At 36.5% G+C, this 22395-nt stretch overlaps 4 protein-coding genes and 1 pseudogene across 7 annotated transcripts; 4 read left to right on the top strand and 1 right to left on the bottom strand.

Moving 5' to 3' along the window:
• Window positions 1-862: 862 nt before the first annotated feature.
• Window positions 863-4122, top strand: LOC110754727 (protein RKD5). Its single transcript, XM_021955835.2, has 5 exons — window positions 863-1135; window positions 1280-1529; window positions 2536-2783; window positions 3195-3412; window positions 3746-4122. Exons 1-5 carry the CDS (start codon window positions 1066-1068, stop codon window positions 3956-3958), a joined length of 999 nt encoding a protein of 332 aa, XP_021811527.1. The 5' UTR covers window positions 863-1065; the 3' UTR covers window positions 3959-4122.
• A 2367-nt stretch (window positions 4123-6489) lies between these two features.
• Window positions 6490-9698, top strand: LOC110754749 (putative serine/threonine-protein kinase PIX13). The gene is made up of 6 exons (XM_021955862.2): window positions 6490-6720; window positions 6920-7266; window positions 7985-8120; window positions 8213-8355; window positions 8545-8668; window positions 9040-9698. Exons 1-6 carry the CDS (start codon window positions 6648-6650, stop codon window positions 9459-9461), a joined length of 1245 nt encoding a protein of 414 aa, XP_021811554.2. The 5' UTR covers window positions 6490-6647; the 3' UTR covers window positions 9462-9698.
• Window positions 9699-10516: 818 nt separating this feature from the next.
• On the top strand, window positions 10517-13311 carry LOC110754726 (dehydrodolichyl diphosphate synthase 6 pseudogene; annotated as a pseudogene). 3 transcript variants are annotated; one of them, XR_015825627.1, is made up of 2 exons: window positions 10517-10758; window positions 12008-13311. The product of XR_015825627.1 is annotated as a dehydrodolichyl diphosphate synthase 6 pseudogene, transcript variant X3 (transcript). The 3 variants fall into 3 exon arrangements; XR_015825625.1 differs by having other exon boundaries at window positions 10518-10758; window positions 11976-13311; XR_015825626.1 differs by having other exon boundaries at window positions 10518-10758; window positions 11969-13311.
• Window positions 13312-13644: 333 nt separating this feature from the next.
• On the top strand, window positions 13645-14435 carry LOC110754737 (dirigent protein 2). Its single transcript, XM_021955848.2, has one exon. The coding sequence runs from the start codon at window positions 13754-13756 to the stop codon at window positions 14312-14314; it is 561 nt and encodes a 186-aa protein (XP_021811540.1). The 5' UTR covers window positions 13645-13753; the 3' UTR covers window positions 14315-14435.
• Window positions 14431-21314, bottom strand: LOC110754736 (phosphoinositide phosphatase SAC6). Its single transcript, XM_021955847.2, has 21 exons — window positions 21044-21314; window positions 20734-20905; window positions 20546-20629; window positions 20164-20291; window positions 19947-20038; window positions 19754-19811; window positions 19505-19561; window positions 19368-19401; window positions 19083-19163; window positions 18463-18569; window positions 18221-18307; window positions 18052-18129; window positions 17399-17469; window positions 17200-17298; window positions 16444-16543; window positions 16079-16187; window positions 15861-15933; window positions 15514-15607; window positions 15322-15414; window positions 15070-15136; window positions 14431-14884 (listed from the first exon to the last, which is right to left on the bottom strand). Exons 2-21 carry the CDS (start codon window positions 20879-20881, stop codon window positions 14754-14756), a joined length of 1791 nt encoding a protein of 596 aa, XP_021811539.1. The 5' UTR covers window positions 20882-20905; window positions 21044-21314; the 3' UTR covers window positions 14431-14753.
• Between the last annotated feature and the right edge of the window lie 1081 nt (window positions 21315-22395).

The following is a 22395-nucleotide window of genomic DNA, read 5'->3' as shown; positions in this document are numbered from 1 at the left end:
TAAGAGATGAATGATGCACAATTTTGAGGGTCAGAACAGTACAGAGATTGGAGTGGCAGTCTGCGTGTATTAGTAGCTACGTGACAAAATTCAAAACCTCGGAAGTCCATTTTACAAAGTTTTCGAAGCCAATTTTGTGTCCTCTCTCTTAATGGCTAGGAGCAATTACTAACAACAAAAAGAAAAAAGAAAAAAATAATATTTTTTTAGTCAAATTACCATTTAGAAAATATATTTATAATGTTAGCCAAGAGGTTTTTATTTAAAGAAGCTCTTTCAAGTTAAGCACCAACATTTATTGGATGAACAATAAATATTATTTTCAAGATACAAACAATCATTGTTGCGAAAATTGTTGTAGGAATTGTAAACAACTAACTTAACTAGGATGAATGACTTTATTTTTGTACACGTGTAAGTATGTGTTTGCATATGCACATAAGTCATAATTATCGTTTTATTATATAAAAAATTTACAATTATAGTCGGTTACATAAATAATAAGGTAAAAGTTCGTTTCTTGTTACGACATTGTATGAGTTCCTTATATATTTAATAAGTTGCTAAAACTAATTATTCATTAATGTGGTAGTCCACTTTGGATTTAGGTGAGGCATAAGTTTTAAAATTTTTGACCAAGGAAATTTTAATTCCAATGTGACATCTATATGCCATTAAACATTTTAAAAAATTTAGAAAGAAAAAAAACTTGGAATAATGCAATAAAGATTTTGGTAATCTCTATCTAAAAAGGAAGAAGAAAAAAAACGTTTTTGGTCATCTGGTAACAAAATATAGAAAAAGCCAACACAAAAGAAAGTAGAGAAAAATAAAAAAGCTTGGCTTGGCAGGACTCTAGAGAAATGGGCAAGTGAAAGTAACTGTGAAACTAATCAAAGGTCTGCAACCTGAGAACAAAAAAAAAAAACCTTGTTCCAAAAAGTTCAAAGCCTGGGTTTTCATTTCATCCCATTCCCTCTTTCTGCCCACGGTTTTCTTGTCACTACTTAACTGGTAATGTAGTGTTGCTTACCCCATAACCATGATATTTCTTCCGTCCTTTACATGGATTCCAGTGACTGTGAACCCCATTTGCTGAGATCTCTCTTAGTCTTCAAGAACACCATCAACCAAGGTAAGCTTATCAAAACCCAGCATTCTCAGCAATCAATTTCAGCTGTTGCTCTCCAAAGATTAGTCCTTTATTGTTCTTCTTCTTGTTGGTTTTTTCTTTTGTCTTTTAAAAAGCTTTTTTTTGTTGTTGTTGGGTTTTTGATAGAGTTGATCAGGAGCTTGCATGTGTACCGATTAGATGAGGGGAAGGAAAATGAGGTTGAGAGGGAGTTTGTGTTGTCCGCCAATGAGCCATATGTGGAGTTACCAGCTGACCCGCTTCTTAGATTGATGAAATTTCCAGTTTCCCAAGTGCACGAAGGACATGTCAATGGCTGTTGGGTCTGCATATTTGCATTTCAGGCCAATTGTCCTCCTAATTTTACATGCATTCCTTTTATACTTTCAGTCTCCAGGTACCCAATTCAGTCTAACAAATAAAATCTGATGTTGTTTCTCTGTTTTTGCTTTCTTAAATTTGTTTGCTTTTATTTTGGTTTGGGGTGTGTCATTGTCTATGCTTTGCATTGTTAAACATTGTAATAAAGTGGTTAATGATTTTCTTTCTGTACGTATATCTTTGAATGACTAACTTCATGTTTGGGCCTGCAAAGTAGAGGAGATGGTTGGATAAGAAATTTATGGTGATACTCACCTCATTTCTCCATGGTGACAATAGGCGGTTTCTTCGAATATCTTTGTTGTGTGCAGCTTTATCTTCCTTTCCAGGCATTACCAATCCTAGTTAAGTAGGTACAGACAAAAGAGTAAAGATACCCTTTATATAAAGTTTTAGCGTACGAGAAATTCTTACATGGAACGAGTGTATAAAACGCCCTTTCACCTTCACCCCTCACCCCTTATGTGCTGTATACCCGGGACATTCACACGTGTTGGTTACGTGACCAGTTATTATGAGGAGGGGTCAAATGCTCTTCACACTTGGCCATTGTATGTAAGAATTTTCGGGATTGGTTTGCAAAGATTGGAGCATGGCCAAGTGGGCCACTTTATTAGTGTTGCAACTTGCTCATAATGATTTATGCTCTTTCAAACTTAGATGAGAGTTTGATGTGGATCCCCTGAGGTTTTCATAGCTGTTTAACATAGATAGTATATATTTAAAATTCACCTAAAAGGAGAAAATTCCTGGATTTTAACAGAATAACTTGCTCAATTAGCATAGGACATAAAAACACTTTTATGGAAAGTATTTTCCATTTCTAACATTTCTCTGCAAAACAATTCATCACATTTAATTGGTTGCTGAAGATATTACCCTTATTTGCTCTGGACCTAATCTCAACCCCAGCTCCAGCTACCCCACACCACCTCTATCAAAAGTTTTGATCATTTCAAATTTCTTTGTTTTCTCTCTAGTTTTGTTCATAATTCTAACAATCTTTCCTCCCAATTGATCAGAAATTGGAAGTTGAAGTCGATTCCAGCTTTGGCTAATGATCTTCAGATGATTTTCGAGTTGAGCAACAAAAAGGATGACAAAAAACCATTGCAAAGGTCAGGGGAGGAAACATGCCAAGGGAGTAATGACAATAACCATCAACTAATAAGAAGTTCGCCCGTACTTGATCTGGATCTTAACAGTCTTCCATGTCCAGTCCCAATGTCTGAATCGTCTGAGGATCAAGAAATTGGAAGAAGTTTACCAGGTTAGTTGCCATTGCTTTCTATCTCTATTGCCACACGAGTTGAACTTAAAAAAATATGCATTCTTCAGTATTTTCTTCTATGGCATTGCAGTAATATGTAGCTGAATCTAGAGTTTGTCTCAGCAGAAGCTTACTTTAGAATGCTAGAACTTAAAAGTTTCATTAATTTCCATAAACTAAAGCAACTAACAAGTGATATGTTTATTTTAATTCTGACTAACATTTGCTAATATATGAGGTAGTAAAAGACTGGATCTTTCATAGAAATTGATATTCAATAATATTTTGTCTTAAAAAAACTTGAATGTTTTTCCCCTTTGAAAATTCTGCTGTGTTATTACCTCAAATAAAAAAAAATGTTCTGCTCGTTATTTAAATTTGATATCTCATAGGTTAGGTGCAAGGTTGCAGGTATTATGGAGAAGAAGAAGAAAAGGGCACCAAGTGATCATGTAGCGAATATCGCTTTATCAGATCTGGCCAAGTATTTTGATCTCCCAATTGTGGAAGCTTCGAGAAATCTGAATGTTGGACTTACAGTACTTAAAAAGAAATGTAGAGAATTTGGTATTCCTCGGTGGCCACATAGGAAAATTAAATCGCTTGACGGTCTCATTCGTGATCTTCAGGTCGGTCCTCATTTACCCTTCCTGATATGTTTTACTCACTTTTATTTTGAGTGATTATTGACATGCTTTTACTAAGTGGCACAATCAATCTCCCAAATCCAAATAGTTTTCTACCTTACTAACTACTAGTGGTCAAAAAATGAGTGCGAACAAATTCACCAACATTAAAAAGATGAAAGATTATGTATGTAATGAATGAAGTCCTTCCGCATCAAGAAAATGAATGAAATCCTTAATATGCACATTTGACATATTAGCAAATACAAGCACACAGACGTACATATATGGACACCTATTATCCGTGCACATTTGTTTATAGATATGAATGTACAGGAAGAGACAGAGATTCAACAGCAGGAAAACCAGGCTGCAGCCTTGGCTGTTGCAAAGAGGCAAAGGATGTTGGAGAATGAAAAAGAAAGTATAGAGAGGAAACCCTTCTTGGAGATGAAGACTGAGACCAAGAAGTTCAGGCAAGATGTTTTCAAGAGAAGGCATAGAGCTAGAGTTCTCAGAAGCCAGGGCCTATCAAACTCTGACAATTAGAACATCTGTATAAAATATTAGGAGAGCTTTTGAACTCATTTCCAAATGGTAAAAACATCAACTTCTGAATTTCTTGCATTGGTGTTCAAGGCCTTGAAGCTCTCTTCTTTAGTTTCTGATATTTACTTTTTGGTAAACCAATGGATCTTATCTGCAGTTTCTTATATTTATTAGTGTTGTGTTTCCATCGCAGTTTCGTGGCATTTCCATTTCAGTGTTTTTTAGCTCATGTTTGACATGTCTTGTTTGACATGTCGTAGCTTCATGTATGCTTCCATTCCATGTAAAAACACTGTAAATCTCAGGTTCTCGTTTGACAAGCCGAAACATGCCTTCATCCCCCCTTGACGATTATCTTAAAACTCTGCTCTTTTTCCTTTTCCCTCATTCCTTGAAAGTCAAAAAATAAAGTACAGCTTACATGACATTCATACTTGAAGAACATGTCTCCGTCGTACTTGAATATCTCCCCTGAGGAGAGAAATATATAAAATGTTTAATGAAACCTGCTGGAAAGAAGCTTCCTCTCCCCCAGGGGGTGGTGTGTGTGCAAGAGTGCACGTCTCGGGCCTTAGTTACCTTAACATGTGTAAAACGTGGCAGTTGCGGCTGTCTATGTTTTTTCGGCTGCTGCTTGGCCATAATTGCGGCTGGGTTTGACTCACTCGGTTGAGGTTCACGATTGCTAACCGAGGTCCGAGGATGTTTCTATCGCTTTTCTTCTTTCATATACAAAAAGTCTCTCAAAACATATATATATATACATTTTAGGAAATTCAAAAAGACAAATCCTTTGTAATAAATAGTAAGGAAAATCCATGTTCAAATCCAAAAATAGATCCTCGTCAACCCAAATCCTTGAATCATTCTTTTATTATTATTTTGTTTTCTTTGGTCTTGTGCTAGAATAATTGGATCCCTCATTGAATCAAAGGGATACATTTTCTACTAAAAGTGACCAATAGACCATAAGACTATGTCATAATTAACCATGATTTGGGTGCTTGCTAACAATATGCCAGTGGAAGAGAAAGCAATCAATCGTCAAACCCCTTTCATTTGCGTTTAATTTCATTTAATAAAAAAAGTTTAGCATGTTTCAAGTTACAATAATTTTTTTCTTCTAAATATGTTACATGTTAGGTATGTCGCACTAGTTCATCCTAATTTATTCGGAGGAAGACTTACATAGAAAGAGTACATATGAAACTTGATGAGGAGAATAAATGTATGAACTTATATGAAGCCGTGAGAGCTAAGTCTTTCTCGTTCATTTGACACACATAAACTTTGTTCATGACGTATTAGATAGTGTAACTAAATTCATAAATAATGAGAAAGGTATGATTGGACCATTGGTAGGGTCATCACCTACAAAAATCAATGATGTCGTCCGACTGAGAATTGCTCTGTTGTAAGCCATTCTTTTTCTTTTTCCTTTTTTTATAAAAATTATTTATTAAAGCGACTTTTGTAGGTTGAGTGGCCATCTACTTTGTCAACTGCATACATACATCACGTTGCCACTTCCACCACGTATGTACGGAGACCAAGCAAATTTTTACTTCTTGGTTTAGTGAATGGAGACTAGTAACACTTGATTCAACCTTATTGACTTATTGTATGTTTTAATTTTAATTTTGAACCCAAAGGAAAAAATAGATGCAGAATTTCCAAATGCGGGACCGACATTGCTCCTATAATCAAGCAGATAACAATACAAATATAAACTTGTCGTGACGTATTGTGGGTTTGTAGCAGTCCACGTTTAGGTACTCTAATATAATATATCTAGTAAAACAAGATACAATATTGAATAGGTGTTGTGTTTTTGTTTCTTCTCCTAAGTCTCATAACATCAATATTCAAAAGTTTAGAGCATTTAGTCAATGCTAAATTTAAAAGAGACGGATAAAGACAGTTATGTATAGACTCTCGAATAAAGTTTTATTGTTAAAGCGTTTATTTTAAATGGTGGAACCACTCACCTATGTATTGTATCTTATGTTGTAAGTTTCCGACGTTGTATTTTTACTTTCTTCAACAATGCAAGGTTTTTTTTTTCAAATTATTAATTCAACAGGTTAGGACATGGTTATGTTTTGTGAGTGCTTCTATGCAATTGAACATTGTAAATATATTAAAGGCCGATGATAAAAATGTTACTGCTGCTGCAAGCCTTGGTAGAAAACTCTGCTGTCACGCACAGAACGTCGATGATAACAGGGCGTTGACTATCAAAAACCGGTTAAATATCCGTTGCTACAGCCTACAATTGGTGCCTGCCATTGCCAACCAAGTGAAAAGAAAAAAGGCCTGGATAAAAAAAAATAGTTGACTAAGGAAGGAAACAAAGGATACAATTTACAAATAAAACAAGTATGAACAGTTAAAAACTGAATTGAAAGTTTTGGTCTTTTAATGGCCAGAAGAATTATCCAAAATCGGCCTGTTTAGAAATTAATAATGAAGCAACCAAGTGGCTTCATGGCAACTGCTAGGAACAGAAAGTCCAACACCCCAACTATATATAAAAGGCCAAAGCCAGCCAACCAGATGATTCCACTTCAATTCTCTTTATGCACTCTTCTTCTCCTTTTTCTCCTTCCCCACAACTACCATTTGCAATTTATATACTCATCTTGTTCTCAATTTACTCCAAAGGAAATTAGTTAACAAAGATTGAGTTATGGGTATTTGCTGGACATCTCCTGCTTCTCCTCCTGATCCTCATCCTAACACCAACATATCATCAACTACAGGTACAGTTTGCTTCAACATTTGAACAAAGAAATTCAAAGGGGTCATGGAAAATTTCACAAATTTCTCTCATTTCTTCAAGCAACATACTTGGATCCTAATATTTTAACATGCTCTTACATGGGTTGTTTCCTTAATCATCAAAATTCATACATGATTGATGCTTGTTAAGTTGTTAACTCTGTGCCAATTGTTTTTCAGGGACATCTGGAACTCACAGCAGCAGCAGGAACATATTTTCAAACACAAGCAGCAGTGCAGGAAGAAGTCAATTTTCAGAGGCATCAAGCCCAAGAGTGGAAGAGCCACAGCAAACCAATGGGCAGATTTTGGACTCACCCAACTTGAGAGTTTTCACTTTTGCAGAGATGAAGGCTGCCACTAGGAATTTCAAGTCAGATGCAGTGCTGGGTGAGGGAGGGTTTGGGAAAGTTTTCAAAGGTTGGGTGGATGAGAAAACACTTGCACCTTCTAAGGTTGGCACTGGAATGATGGTTGCTATCAAGAAATTGAACCCAGAAAGTGTGCAAGGTTTTCAAGAATGGCAGGTTCCGTTTTCAACTCTGATTGCATTATTGAGCATTTTTAATTTGGACCAGTTGTATTTTTTATCCTATTTCTTTATCAAGACGGCAACTTTTAAAATGAACTGTCATGATTTGGCAAAGCCTTTGCCTCACTTTAATTAGTATAATTACTGTTTTTTTCAATTCCATTGGAATTCATCAGATGAAGATGTGGGTCCCACTTCAAAAAAAAAATTATATGTCCTTTTCCAATTTATTAAAAAGTTAGCTGTTGAGAAAGAGATAGTGAGCAAGTCATGAGGGAAAAGAATTCTACAATCATGAAAGATCAAGTCATGCATTGAATTAGTCATGTTACCCTTGTAATAGCATTTAACTGGAAACTTGTTTTCTTAATAATCCCTGTCCTTAGCTTTGATAATGTATTAAAATTTTCTGCTATTGCTGACCACATTAGTATGACGGCATGCTGGGACTTCAACTCATTTTCATCTGGTAAACACTTTTTGTCTTGAGATCATTCAGCTTAAAAATCTAGTTCATTTTAACTCATATATCCTTTAAAATCCCAATCCTAGTTTGCGGTGTGATTTTAATTCCATATTTGTGACTGCCATCCTAGTTATAAAATTTGGCACATGCTGCATAACCCATTTTCTTCTTCCTGCATATTTTCAGAATTACATTTTCTGTTGAAACTAATTATGTTTTTTTATTGTTGCCATGTTTGATAATGCAGTCAGAGGTGAACTTTCTAGGAAGGCTTTCTCATCCAAACCTTGTCAAGCTATTAGGATACTGTTGGGATGACAAGGAGCTTCTCCTTGTTTATGAGTTCATGCAGAAAGGAAGTTTGGAGAATCATCTTTTCCGAAGTATGAAATCAATGTGAAAACAGAGAACTTAAAAATTGAAGTTATTTGCTTGTTCACCATTTTGTTGACTCTAGAATTTCCATTTTGAGTAGGGAGCGCGGGCATTGAACCACTATCTTGGGACAGAAGACTAAAAATAGCTATCGGAGCAGCTCGGGGCCTAGCCTTCTTACACGGTTCAGAAAAACAAATCATATACAGAGATTTCAAGGCCTCAAATATATTGCTTGATGGGGTTTGTACTCTTATTATAGCTTGGCCTTTCTACCTCTCATTAGTATTATGTATTCTGCTCTATTATCTTCCTAAGAAGATAGGAACAATCATAACATATGAGAACATAGCTGCCCCTCTTTTTTCTTTTTTCTTTTTATCTTCTGTACATGCACATAACATTGATCAAACACTCTTTTCTTTTCTGCAGAATTTCACTGCAAAAATCGCAGATTTTGGATTGGCAAAATTGGGGCCAGCTGGTGGAGAGTCACATGTTTCGACTAGGATTATGGGCACGTATGGCTATGCTGCTCCAGAGTACATTGCAACAGGTAATGTATCTCTAACAAAAATGAAAGCTTTCTGGAAACTTCATATATGATGCATGGTTTAGAAAAATCCACTAATAATAAGATTCTTGATAAACCCTCTTTCTCACTACCAATACTTACTAGCCCTTGAGCCTTTGACTTTGAGAGTTTGGTTGCAACTACCAGGGTAAAAAGGGGTCTGATTTTGGAAACCAAGCACAAAGAAACCCGAATATTTTACATTTCTGCTAGGGGGATTGACAAATGCGACAGCTTTAAAATGCATTCTGTTATGAACATGCGTTTAAGATAAAATTAATAACAGAAGTGCAGCTTTATCTTCTTTTAGTATAGTAAATCCGCTGCCTAACATCCACGCCTCAAATCAACAGGTCATTTGTATGTGAAGAGCGATGTGTATGGCTTTGGAGTTGTGTTGCTTGAAATTTTGACAGGGTTACGAGCACTGGATACGAAGCGCCCTAAGGATCAACAACAGCTGGTAGAGTGGGTTAAACCACTTCTCCTTCATAAAAGAAAGCTGAAAGACATTCTGGATGTGCGGATGGAAGGTCAATATGCCTTCAAGGCAGCATTACAAACAGCACAGATTACTCAAAAGTGCCTAGCACCGGATCCTAAAAGCCGGCCCTCCATGAAAGAAGTTGTGGAGGAATTGGAAAAGATTCAAGCAATCAAGGAGAAGCCAAAGCAATCCAGACTTGCATCTGCGCAACCTACTTTTAGTTTTGGAAGCAATAAACAGTCTGTTCATCGGTCTCCGCTTCACTTTAGGTATCATGGCACTGAATAAATGAGGTAAAATGTCAATTACATAGGAACCTGTCATCAAGACCAAGCGCTAAGGATACTGCAAGTTGGTATGTTCAGGCATCAAAATTTAAAATGCTTGAACATTCATTTTTTCTCTCTCTTGTCAATTTCCATGGTGATTTTTTATTTTTTTGTGTAGCAATTGTTGAAATTCATAACCAATTTTGTACCTGTAGTCACCACCAGTTGTGATGAATTGGAGGATTGTTTGTTAAAACATACAGTTTTTTTCTTTGTTTGCCAAGCAATCAACAAATTCACAATATTCTTTAGTCTTTAGCAGAGCACAAATCTATCAAGCTCCACCTGTCAATCAACTATTGGTTTCACACATTATAATCATTGTTAACAACAATAATGCAATTACGTGGAAATATTAAGCAGCTGTTGAGCATTTGGAACATGCAGGGTTGGTTTGTCGCCCAACCTATGCAGCCACGGCACCAGATAATCCTTAAAAACAGGCGGGTAGGGCAGTTCATGTTAATCGCATGCTGTTCTCGAAGATTAATATATTAAGTTTTGTTTAAACTGGTATTATGACTTTCATAACTGCAAAGAGAATGTTCAAACGCAATTGATGAATCATAACTTTATGGATCACCTTAATTTTGTTCTAAGTTAAACATTCTTAAATAAAAACATTACAAAAACATTTCACAAAATATATCATCGTTTTCTACAATAATATATTATTTGTATCGTATTTACGGACCACAATTATCTAATCAACAACGCATCCAGTGCGCCACGAGTCTTGAGATCTCATTTTACACATCAGTGGATCATATGATGTGACAATTTTTTAATATCAACGCATTCACTGCCATGTTTTAAAATTATGGTGGCACTAGAATAATTCTTTTTCTTTTATAATTTAAAAAAACCCCACAAATGACAAAGCGCAGAAGAAAATGTTAAAAAAAGGGGTGACATATGGAAGTACCTGTCCTTTCGGCTTCTTTTGAGTGCTTTTGTAACTTTGTAGTGTTGTGTTTCTGTGTGTATGGGTGGATGCTTTTGGTTCCTCATTTTTATACGAAAAACCAAACATCACTTTCTTCTAAACTCTTCTTCTCACACTCGTATTTTACGTGGTTTTCTGTGTTCTTCACCATTATCCTCCATTTTCTACGATCACAGTTTTTCTAAAATAAATGGGTGTTTTTGTGGCTCACTGGCTCACTCTGTATGTTATATATAGGCCTCAACTCTCTTAGTTCTTCATTGGGTCGCCAGAGGCCGACGCTCAGTGGCTCATTGATCAGTATATTCATGTAAGTCCTTTACGCTTATTCAGTTGCTTGTGTTGTGTGATTGGATTGGATGTTTCTTCATGAATATTTTCTTTTTCTTCTTTTGGCTGCTCGCAGAAACTTTAAATTTGTTTTGGGGTTTTATGTGTTCATTACTTGGAAGTTGGAACCCAAAATTAGCTTTTGACTGCTGAAAAAAGTTAAATACTTTTAATGGTATTTTTGGACTAGGTTGAGGTGGTTTTTCTGTTTTTACGTACAAAAGACGGTACTTTTAACGTATATGACTCTGAATTTCTCAAGTATATCTTTGTTGCTTGAGCTATTTTGTTGAACATGAAATTGATCACCGAGAAATACTGATATATAATATGACTTGAGGTTCTTGAAATCCGTGTAGTTGGGTGTCCTCCCTCGTGTTTGACAAATTGCTTCAGACAGGGGCCCGTTCGGTATCATCTTCTAGGGCCATTTTCTGTTTTCATGTGAAAACGTGTTTGGTGGGTTATTTTGAGAAACAAGCTGATATTGTTTTCTGAGAATGAAAATAAAAGTATGAACAAATGTTGAAAACGCCAGAAAGTAATTTTTGTTTTCAGTCTCTCGGAATCAAAGCCAACTCTTGTCCATTAAATGAGCAAACAATCCAATCAAATTATATCCAAAACAATCAAATCTCCTCCTTCCAACCATAATCAGCCCCAAAAGTTCAAGAAAAAAAACTCATAATCACACAAATCTGCAACTGAGAAAAAAAGACAGAGAGGAAGAAGAAAAGAAAAAAAACAAAGAGAGGAAGAAGAGAGGAAGAAAGAAAGAAAAGGAGATAAAGATAGTTTTAGCTTTTAAAAAGCAATAGAGTTTTTTATTTGTTAAATTATACATTTTTTAAAATACTTTTTCAAAACAGAAATTAGCAAAAATACCCCTGAAAAATAACTCACATAATATTATTCTCAATTTGTACTACCAGACCCATTTTATTTTCTGAATATGTTTTCTAATTAATCTACCAGAGTCATTTTCAAATCCTGAAAATGCAAATTTGTTTTCTTGTTTCATTCTTCGAAAATACTCTCCCTCCGTAAATATTCTTCGTTTTCTTGTTTCTATGTATCTTTGCCTTCCTTTCCATTTTGGCCTTGTTCTCTCAAGCAAACAAACATGTCTTGAGAATTTTCTACTATTTATGGAGGGTGTTAAGTTTTCATGTTGACTGAGGTTTTATTAGTCTTCAGCATCAGCAGGGTCTGTTTCTGTGCCAGATCAGACGATGGAGAAAAGCGTTATTGGTGCAAGCCAAAGGTTGGGGGGTTTAGGTACTTTCTTGAGGAAATGTATGTTTAGCGTTGTATCTGTGGGCCCCATTCCTGAGCACATTGCCTTCATCATGGATGGGAACCGAAGGTATGCAAAGAGGAGGAACTTACCTGTAGCGGAAGGTCATAAAGCTGGATATTTGGCTCTCATGTCCATTCTGAGGTACTGCTATGAATTGGGAGTCAAGTATGTAACAGTTTATGCCTTCAGCATTGATAATTTCAAGCGACGGCCCGAGGAGGTGCAAACTCTAATGGATCTGTTGCAGGAGAAGATTGAGGTGCTGCTTGAGAAAGAAAGTATTGTTAACCAATATGGTATCAGAGTATATTTTATTGGTAACTTGAAACTTCTGAATGAGCCTGTCAGGGTTGCTGCTGAAAAGGCAATGAAGGCTACTGCCAACAACTCCAAGGCTGTGCTTTTGATCTGTGTGGCCTATACTTCATGTGATGAGATTGTTCATGCCGTACAAGAATCCTGCAATGAGAAAAGGAATGAAATTCAGGCATTGAAAGGAACCAAGGTTAGCAATGGTGTGATTTATGGAGTTGAAAAGGGAGAGATGATTAATGGTGTGATGGAGTGTGATGTTCATAAATCATGCAACGGCAGTTTGGATGGAGAAGCAGCATTAGATACCAGTAAACCTTGCAGTGAAAGAGATGAGGCGGTTGAGAAGGAAAATACGACTGTTAATCATGTTGAAAAAGATAAAGGGGATGAAGTTGCAAGTAGAATTTGCAACGGTCTGATTGAAGATGTTCAAGAGAATGAGAAGTTGCTACACAAAATTCCTAATGTAAAGCTGGTTGATGTTGAGAAGCACCTGTACATGGCAGTGGCACCTGATCCAGACATTATGATCCGAACTTCAGGTGAGACTCGCCTGAGCAATTTCCTACTCTGGCAAACTTCTAACTGCCCATTGTACTCCCCTGCTGCTCTGTGGCCAGAGTTGGGCTTATGGCACCTGGTTTGGGCAGTTCTGAATTTCCAGAGAAACCACTACTATTTGGAGAAGAAAAGGAAGCAAATGTAACATTTTTAATGCCACAGAGATTTTGTAAATCATGTGGTAGCCATGCATAGATATACAGCATAGTGCTTAATATTACCCTGGAAGCTTGGAAAGCTTGAGCATGGGATACAAGCTGAAAATTTCCCTGTATTAGACCTAATTATTTGCTAATTAGATTGAATGTAATAATAATAACAGTATATCCATGTTTATATTCTTATTAACCATCCTAATTTCGTGTTGCGATTTACAAGTTTAATGTCTAGTGGACTCCGGATCCGGCACCAAATTTGATTATTCAAATCACTTTGCTTGGATTTATAAATTTGTGATCAACAATTGTAATCGCAACTATATACAGTTAAAGGCGGCTATAGCTTTTGAAAATGAAGCAGCAACCAAGTCAACTTTTTGATAATTGTTCCAGCCTAAAATTCGCGGCAGATATAAAGGCCACTTTTGTGGATAACCAACCTAGCCCCCCTTTCAATGGTCTTGATCAAAACCCCCTAGTTTGGGTTTTCTAGATGCCAGATAATGCCGTGTTGACTGGACTGACCCTTTTATATTGAGACAAAACTCACACCACTGCTTTATGCTGGAACCAGACTTTCATGTAAATTCAGTCTTTTCAAGTTCTTTGCAGCATTGTATCTCTGCATTCTTAACTTTGTCATGGCTCTGTCTCTTCGTTTCTATGGAGTTTTTGTTGTTCTACTAGTTTCCCTCCTCTTAAGTAAAGCCTCCTCTACCTCTCACCACGAGCATCACCACCAACTCAAGTCCCTCCACTTTGCGCTCTTTCAACACGAAACCATAAACAGAACCGGATATATTGTAGTGAACGGTGTAGGTGGAGCAGGCATTAGTCAAACCACTACACCTTTTGGCACCGTGTTTGTTTTCCAGGATCCGATGACCGTCACAGCCAATCGATCTTCGAAAGTAGTTGGAATGGCTCAAGGAACTTCTGTCACCTCCAGCTTGGATGGGCTTCAGAGCATCTCAGTAGCTAAGATCACTTTGCGTTTAAAGCACCACTCTGGTTCGGTTTCCATAGTCGGAGGCACCCATAACGTTAAGCCCTCTGATCATCCTGTTGTGGGAGGCACTGGTGATTTCCTGTTTGTGCAAGGCTATGTGACATCATCCCCAGTCAATCTTAAGGGACTTACTGTTGTCTACAAGATTGAATTTCACCTTTACTGGCCTCCATATGCAACTCAAGGTTCTTAGTGGTTTGATTAGTATCTCAACTTTAGCTTTAATGTTATTCTTATCTTAGGATGTAATAAGATCGATTAGATTGTGGATTATCTTTAAATCCATTTAATTTCAAAAATAAATTTACATAACACGAATCAAAATTTCGATCCTGTAATTAACATCATAATGAAAATACAGAATTTCCAAGTTACAACTGACAAAAACCACATCCATGATAACACCACCTGAAAAGCTTGAACAAAGTGCAAGCATTTACACAGAAAGGAATGATGATAAGAAGGCACTACCAACGCAGCAGGTGTTTACATGTGGTATTAACCTTCACGTATAATTGATAATAAAAAAATTCAAGACTATGTGGACTACAAATCAAAGAATCAGGTACTGTGAAGCAAACAGGAAATGCTTCACAGGAAATTGAATTAACCATAGCATTCTGAACCCAGAATCAACACCGAGGCTTGTGTAGACGGGGTCTATTGCAGAAGATACGCCCATTGGCCCTCACAAATGCAGCTATAGCAACACTTAGACCAGCCCATATCACTGAGAAGAACAAGTGCCGTAGATCGTACCTTACTGCAAAAGAATGGAAGACAGAAAAATCATTTGATTGCAGATTCACAAAGATGTTTACAACTCTCTCCAGAAAAGAACCCACTATGAACCAACATTATACCAGTCCCATCCCACCACCCTTTCATCACCAAGCCATGAATTTCTCCAAATCTTATTTCGTCATAGTATAAACTGTTTATATTTACCTTGCCTCAATGACAATGTTGCGAAAAAGAACCCTGTCAAAACGAATGATAAAGCCAGTGGAAATGACTGCAAAATGAGATAAAGTGAGTTAAGAGGCTGATAAAGGTCATGAGTTGGGTAATAAAAAACAAAGTAATGTAAGACGCAAAGTCGGTTTTATTGTGAGATTTATGAAAAATTACATTTGAAACTGTAATGAAAAATCCTAAAATCTTAATTAAAAAACTAATGGACACAAAGCTTCTACTTACAGCAACAGCCTCAAGTCCTCCCTTTTGAGATGATGGTGTCATATCTCTGCTGACAGAGACAATGTAATGTCCTTGCAGGAGGTCAATTGCATCCTTCAGGTATTTCCACCCAAAAAGAAAATATTTAATACTTAAAAAATGCGAGATTTATGCACAGAGAGAAGAAGAGATGATAATAGGAAGCACACCAACCTGTTTGGTTCCATCAACAAAGTTATTGAAATAATAGCGTAGAAGGGCATTGATTCCATCCTTAGCAATCCCTTGCATTGTTCGCTTCCCACATCTAATATCCAACCAAATAGAAAAAAAAAAAAAAAAAAATTAAAAAATTTAATTGTCCAAAACAAAAGCTAAAAGTTTAAATCTTATTTTATGTCAGTTCTATAATGCTTGTCACATCATAAATATAGCTACATGCTCCCAAATATTCCAAAGTTTTCCACCCATGTTTTCCTCAGTCAGAATCACATATTCTTGAATAAGAATGCATCACATGCAAAGACAAAGAATTTCAGAGTAGATCCACGTTCACGTACCTTACAAAATCCCCTTTCAAAGCAGCAGTGCCAGAATACTGGATGCTTATATCATCCCCATGATTAGCCCACACTGGAAAAAAGAAAAAATTGATAGTAACACACACGTTCGTGCACAAACCCACAGACATGGTAAGCATTCTAACTCTAATCTTTATATGCTAGAGACACACACACACAGATGGTAGAAGAAAAGTAAGCGAAATGGATGTACTCACGGATTTTAAAGCATTCGTCTAAATTGGGATGTGAGCTAATAGTTTCTTCAGCAGCAAAAATCCCAAGCCTTCTAAGTTGGCATTCCAACATATTTCGGGCTATCATGCTCTGCAACCAATAACAATTTTAGGGAATGAGTGATGGCAACAATATTGCATAACTAGAACCATCAAGGTGATTATAAAATAGTAGTAGTCTGGCTTTGGCTGCTTAACTAATATGGATTTTAATCATAGAAAAAAAGAAGTAATAATAATAATAATAAATATTTAAAAATGTGGCATCCCTAAAAGTAGCCGCTTTCTTGCTCGTCTTTTCCTCGAAAATGGGAAAAACAAACTACTTTGGTTGTATTTTAACCTACCTGGGTAACATTTGTACGATCTAAGCAATCAATGCAATTGGTCCTTACAACTCCTAGTTGCTCCTTCATTTTCTCACCCTTTTCATTCAATAGAAGATACCTGCATGTCAATCCTCGTAAATAAGTGAGAAGAACTAAGATTACAGCGTGCTACTGTTAGGCATTGAGTAAATAATTGACTTTTGATAAATACATCGTCATACATATGCATGGGAGAAAAATCATTGAATATCAAAAGAAATAGGAGGAGAAATATGAGCTCTTTAGTTCATTTATCAACCAGCACTTTTAAAAGGAAATTTCTGAATATCTTCTTAACAAACTCTGAGGTTACATAACAATTTTGGTCTTGGTGTTAGCTAATGTATATGTTGTAGGTCCATTCCCTAACAAATTGAGATTTTTCTTTTGGGGTACAGTAGTAGTCTAACATTTGGTAATTATCAAGGTGATTTGTCACATACCATGCATCTATGCCATATCCACATCAGATATTAAACCTGTGAATATGTCCTCGTTGCCTAGTATCACAGATTACAGCGTATTAAAAAGCCACCTATGCCTATACACCTATTCATTAGAAAAAGTTAACTATGCCTACACATTTCTCTGCAGGATGCAACATAAGTGTCTAGGATTAATCTATTTCTGTGAAACTACCCTCAAAATATAAATTTGAAAAGGGCAAATGAAGTGATTTATACTCGAGCAAATGTCAAGGAGTGAAATTAATGGACCATTTGATGAGAAACATACCCATTCCTGTCGAGGAAATCTACAATTTGTTCATAAAGGATCGAGAGGCGCTCAAAATGGACGTGCCCACAGATATGATGAAAATCGAAGTGCCAATATCTACAATATTCAGCAGGTCCCACCATGAAACATATCTATTACTACTGCCAAAGAAAAAAAAAAGGAAGGGTGAAAACGGATGAGGTGAAAGGTACTCTACCTTAGATCATCACTAACAATATGCTGCATTGCATTTGCAAATTTCTCACTCAAGCGTCCTTCACCTCCATGCTGGTAAGATAAGAAAGCATCATGAGAACACCCAAAATTGTGTGCAAACTGACTTATATGGATGTCAAATAATGAAAAGTTCAATAGTGTGCACACCTATGAGTATACTGACCCACAAACTTGTGTGCATATCCACAATCTTTACATATATATATATACAGTTATTCTTTTATTCGGATGTCCGCACGTTATTATCGTGCGGATGCTATTGTAAACAGGCAGCAAAGTAGGGAGGGGTGGTACACAATACATGGCGTCCGCACGATAATAACGTCTAGATGTCTGCATAGGAGAATTTCTGTATATCAGTTATTCTCTTGTTCGGATACAGAAATTCTCCTATTCGGATGTCCACACGTTATTATCTTGCGGATGCTATTGTAAACAGGCAGGAAAGCAAGGAGGGGTGGTACAAAATACATGGCGTCCGCACAATAATAACGTCCGGACGTCAGCATAGGAGAATTTCTGTATATATATATATCATGCACACATACATTTGTATGGAGTACACATGCGTGCGTACTGGTTGTCTATTATCATATAAGTTATTCCACAAAGTTTCGAAAAGAAAGAGCGCACCGTGTTCACAAGATCAACAGCTAACACAGCCCCATACTTTTTTCTTAAATCCAGAAAATGCCGCTCGGCCACTCGGGGCTGCATAACATTGAGTACACAAGCAGTCAAATGGAGATAGAATGCTACAGAAAGAATCTTAGAATGTAAAAACAAATAACCATCAACTCACAGATTCCTCAAGTTGCACAAGTTCAAACTTAGGCTTATATGTTAAATCAACAATTTGCTCCCAAAGCAACGGAATTGACCCCCTAACCTGCAAAACGCAATTAACGATGTGTAAACCATTTAGACAGTTAACTTTACCATTTAGGATTAGGACAGTTGATCAGAAACCCCCACAAAAAGGAGGAACCAAGTAGACAAAAATCCATAACATGATTGCATATGTACAGTTAGACATCATTTTACCTGGACAAATGATGCCGTAAACCCATTCAAGTGCATAATCTGCTCAGTTTCCACAAAATTTGCTACATACCCATCAGAATCAGCTCCTCTTCTCCACATTCGAGTGCCTTTCGAGAATGCAAATTGTTAGACTAGATTAACAATGACATAAGTTTTATCTCTGATGGATTTCACGCCCCTAACTGCATAAGATTATATAACCTCTACAATCCCAAGTTTTAGTATAAATATAGTTCTGCTGAAAATGCATATGCTATCCACATATATCCGCACCAGAAATCACTAGATCTTTTACTTCCTCCTGAACAGAACAGATGCAACAGAGTTAAGTTCAGCACAACACTCTAGATGTTCTAGTACTTTCTTACTGTACCATTCAACTGTCCTCTTTCAGTTACGTATTGAAGTGAAGAGTAGTTGGTCCATAGCTCAAACACTTTTAAGTCCATGCCAAAATAATATTTTAAATATCCAAATCTTAAGTTCTCCTTCATAGATAGTATGGTACTAAAACTAACATCTGTAATATCCACATATCTGCAATTACATGCATATGACAATTATAAAATAAGCAGACCATAGCAATAAATAAATAACTGAAAAGTACAAGCTTTGAATACCATTTCTCCTAGTGCATCTCCTAGCAATCAGAGTAACATCAATAATATCTTTTCCAATGGCTGCTTGAAAGTGATGAAAGCCTGATGATCAATTAAGGAGAACCTTCCAATGGAAAAACAATTTATAATTCCAATACCAGCACACAAATGGCAATAAACAAACTAAACAACACACTTGTGTATGTGTATATTAAATGTATGCTCATGCATCCATGTTCTATGCGTGGATGCAGGCACATGCATGAGAAACATCTAAAACTGAAAGCAAAAACGAGAAAAGGATACTCCCTTGAACAATAGGAAGCAGATACGGGTCAAGCTGCAAACAAAGACCGTATCAGTGCTCAGCAGTTAGTAAATTGGGAAGTAATAGTTCTGCAGAAAACTGAGCAGGTAACAGTAAAACTTGGCAATGACCTCACCTTACTATCTATAAGCCCTTCCAACATATAATTGTTCCAGAGAAATCTAGGCTCTGCCTGTGGCAAAACATTTGGAGATATGAGATTGAAACCATGAAGACCAAGCATAAAACATGGATATGTGAAACCATCATTTATACATAACTTTAGAAACAATAAAAAATAGGATCAATTTCAGTCTTCCATTGTCAAACTCAAAACACTTCAGAGAAAAATAATAATAAAAGTCAGTCAGTTACTGCAAATTACCTGTCTCCAAAGTGGAAGCAATTTGGATTCATCACCTAAATCATGCAATCGCTGTGCACTGCAATTACACACAAATTTTATCATAATGACTAGCACAATTTTGAGTCAAATATAATGTAACCCTACTTCTTCTTCTTGTTTCTCATGGGGGCTTGAGGGGAGGGTGGGCAACTTAATGTAAAAAACAGTTCACCTCAGCGTTAAATTGGTCTCATATGAGAAATAAAGACCAGGAGTCCTCTCTGCTATATTTAGCAGCCCAGAAAACTCAGTCTCCATCTTTTTCTGCCAAGAAGGTATAACAATAATAGAGTCACATAAGCACTCCCCGATAAAGAAAAAAAAAATCAATAGGAACCATATAAGAGAGACTAAAGAAGTGGTAAAAGGTAAAGCAACAAAAGATTTACCTGTTCTGTAGGGGAATTCTTTAAAGAGTGGTCACAGGGGAAAACCTTCAACGATGAAACTTTAAAGATAGGATGCCCCAAGTAAGAACCGACACATTCACGGTCTGTTATAACCATCAAATATGATCCTGAAAGAATAATGGATTAAGATAAGAGAATTGGAAAAGCTGAAACTCCAAGGGCAGAAAGAATTACACAATTTCTCAATAATACTTAGTCAGTGTGTAACAAAAAAAGGATTGGTTAATGTACAAAGTCACATTATAAATAAATAAAAACATATTAAAAAAACGGGGACATGGGTCTCAGATGGGCAACTAACCGGCATATAAATCATTACAAATATAAGATTCCAAATAAAAAAAAAGATAGGCAATGTTACCTGCCAAAAGCTTTAGAATTCCAACGACACCAAAAATAGTTCGAATTTTAGGAACCCGAACAGAGTTTGAATCTGGAAGCTTCTCTGGAGAATTGGAAAACCCAAATACACAAAACAATAAAATGTCTAGCATTAAGCCAAGAACTGAAATCAAGATTCTTAGTTTACAAAAGGCCAAGAAAACCCACCAATGAGTTGCATAGACCCATCAACCCTACTAACTGCCAAAGAGGAACCATGAGAGCCATCAGTGGGCTCAATCACATACTGATCCGGAAACTCCCATAGCCGCATTCGTGTGTATAGCTTCTGCCCAGAGTCAGCCTTCTCCATCATATTACTTGGTAAAAACCCAAATCACTGAAAATCAAACAGTCACAAACAGACCCAATATTTCAATTTCATCTCAGAACTAACAGAGTTGAATAAATTTCAAATCTTTGTCCAAATTGAGAAACTGATCGAGACATAAACAACATTACAATTTGATAAAGATACCTGTTTAGAGATCACCGCGTGAAAATGGCGTGTAAAGGAAAAGAATAATAATGAGATCCAATCTCTCTCCAAATTCTTGTGAAAAGGCAATGAAAGAGATCAAAGAGCAAAGCTAAAGCTTTTGGGAGGTCTGACAAATTGACAAAGTAAAAGAAGAACTTGTGAGGCTAAGGCCGTGTTTGCCTGCGTGTCTTACGAAACGCATAAGCCGGTAACGGTCTCTCTCTTCTCTCTCTTCTTCTCTTCCAAGCTTTTAACGAAATTTTGGGCGGAAACTCTTATAACTGATTTTGCCCAAAAGAGTGTCGGAGGACTTGAATTAGTCAGAGAATTAAAAATTAAAATACGAACGTGGAAATTTTTGATTGGTGGGTCAGCCAAGTATTTGGGGGACCCAGAGAATTGGTCGTTGTGGAAGTTGGATTGAACACCGTTAGATGTACATACTACTGCTGAACTTGGACGGTTCTAAATTCAGTTTGTACCCTTTTGGCACCGGTTGCACACGTGTCAACAGTTTTTACTCCACCGGTGTGTAAACGGTAACACTTCTTTTTTTTCAATTTTGTTTCTTCGTGTATTTTACAATTTCCTCCTCTTTAATTAAATTTATTTTGTTCAATTACCATTCTAGGTTTTTAAATTTATTTTTGTTCAATTAGCATTTTATGGTCTTCAAAAGTCTATATCCAAATTTAGATTCTCGTACAACCTTAAACTCGAAGCACTTAATGAAAGTAATTTTTTATCATAACATGAATCAACAAAATATTCGGAAATATAATATCAACAAAAGATATCCACACGTCCATATATATGTACTAATTAAGTGTTTCGAGTTTAGGGTTTAAACAAACTACTTGAATTGATATTGAACTATCTCGTACTTCCACCGGTCTAAACCCTTCAAACTCACGCATCCCGCCCTAACCTTAATTACAAATCCATATATATAGATGGTTTTCCTTTTTAACCTGGATATTATACCACACATGCATGTATATAGTTATGACCCCACATTCATGAAATCCAACGAAGAAATGTTTGGTTTTTGAGCAACAGACACTAAAAAAACCAAGAAACGAAACACGTATATCAAAACAAAAATTATATACATTTAATAACAAAGAATATAGAGAAGAAATAGACTTAACATCGATAGACTCAAACATATATTAATCTGTCTCTCCGGCTGACGGCCACCGGTAATGAAATCACCAGGGCACACCAGTTACAGAGAAACAGTGACACAAACAAAGACACTCAAATTACTTAAGAAACGCCAACGCGCTTATTACGATCTATGCCAAATGCGCGTTACTTAACATGCATGCTTGCATGCACGTTTAATT

This window comes from Prunus avium, chromosome 7, assembly GCF_965620075.1.
Source record: "Prunus avium chromosome 7, drPruAviu1.hap1.1, whole genome shotgun sequence".
Taxonomy (NCBI): Eukaryota; Viridiplantae; Streptophyta; class Magnoliopsida; order Rosales; family Rosaceae; genus Prunus; species Prunus avium.
This window is presented reverse-complemented; position numbering and strand designations above follow the sequence as displayed.

Coding starts and splice junctions, on each gene's coding strand:
- LOC110754727 (XM_021955835.2), top strand. CDS start 1,066: ATGGATTCCAGTGACTGTGAACCCCATTTGCTGAGATCTCTCTTAGTC. Junction 1,136..1,279: donor CAAGAACACCATCAACCAAG/GTAAGCTTATCA, acceptor GGTTTTTGATAG/AGTTGATCAGGAGCTTGCAT. Junction 1,530..2,535: donor TTTATACTTTCAGTCTCCAG/GTACCCAATTCA, acceptor CCAATTGATCAG/AAATTGGAAGTTGAAGTCGA.
- LOC110754749 (XM_021955862.2), top strand. CDS start 6,648: ATGGGTATTTGCTGGACATCTCCTGCTTCTCCTCCTGATCCTCATCCT. Junction 6,721..6,919: donor CAACATATCATCAACTACAG/GTACAGTTTGCT, acceptor ATTGTTTTTCAG/GGACATCTGGAACTCACAGC. Junction 8,669..9,039: donor TCCAGAGTACATTGCAACAG/GTAATGTATCTC, acceptor TCAAATCAACAG/GTCATTTGTATGTGAAGAGC.
- LOC110754737 (XM_021955848.2), top strand. CDS start 13,754: ATGGCTCTGTCTCTTCGTTTCTATGGAGTTTTTGTTGTTCTACTAGTT.
- LOC110754736 (XM_021955847.2), bottom strand. CDS start 20,881: ATGATGGAGAAGGCTGACTCTGGGCAGAAGCTATACACACGAATGCGG. Junction 19,164..19,367: donor GCTTCCTATTGTTCAAGGGA/GTATCCTTTTCT, acceptor ATTGATCATCAG/GCTTTCATCACTTTCAAGCA. Junction 16,188..16,443: donor ATCGTACAAATGTTACCCAG/GTAGGTTAAAAT, acceptor TATTGGTTGCAG/AGCATGATAGCCCGAAATAT.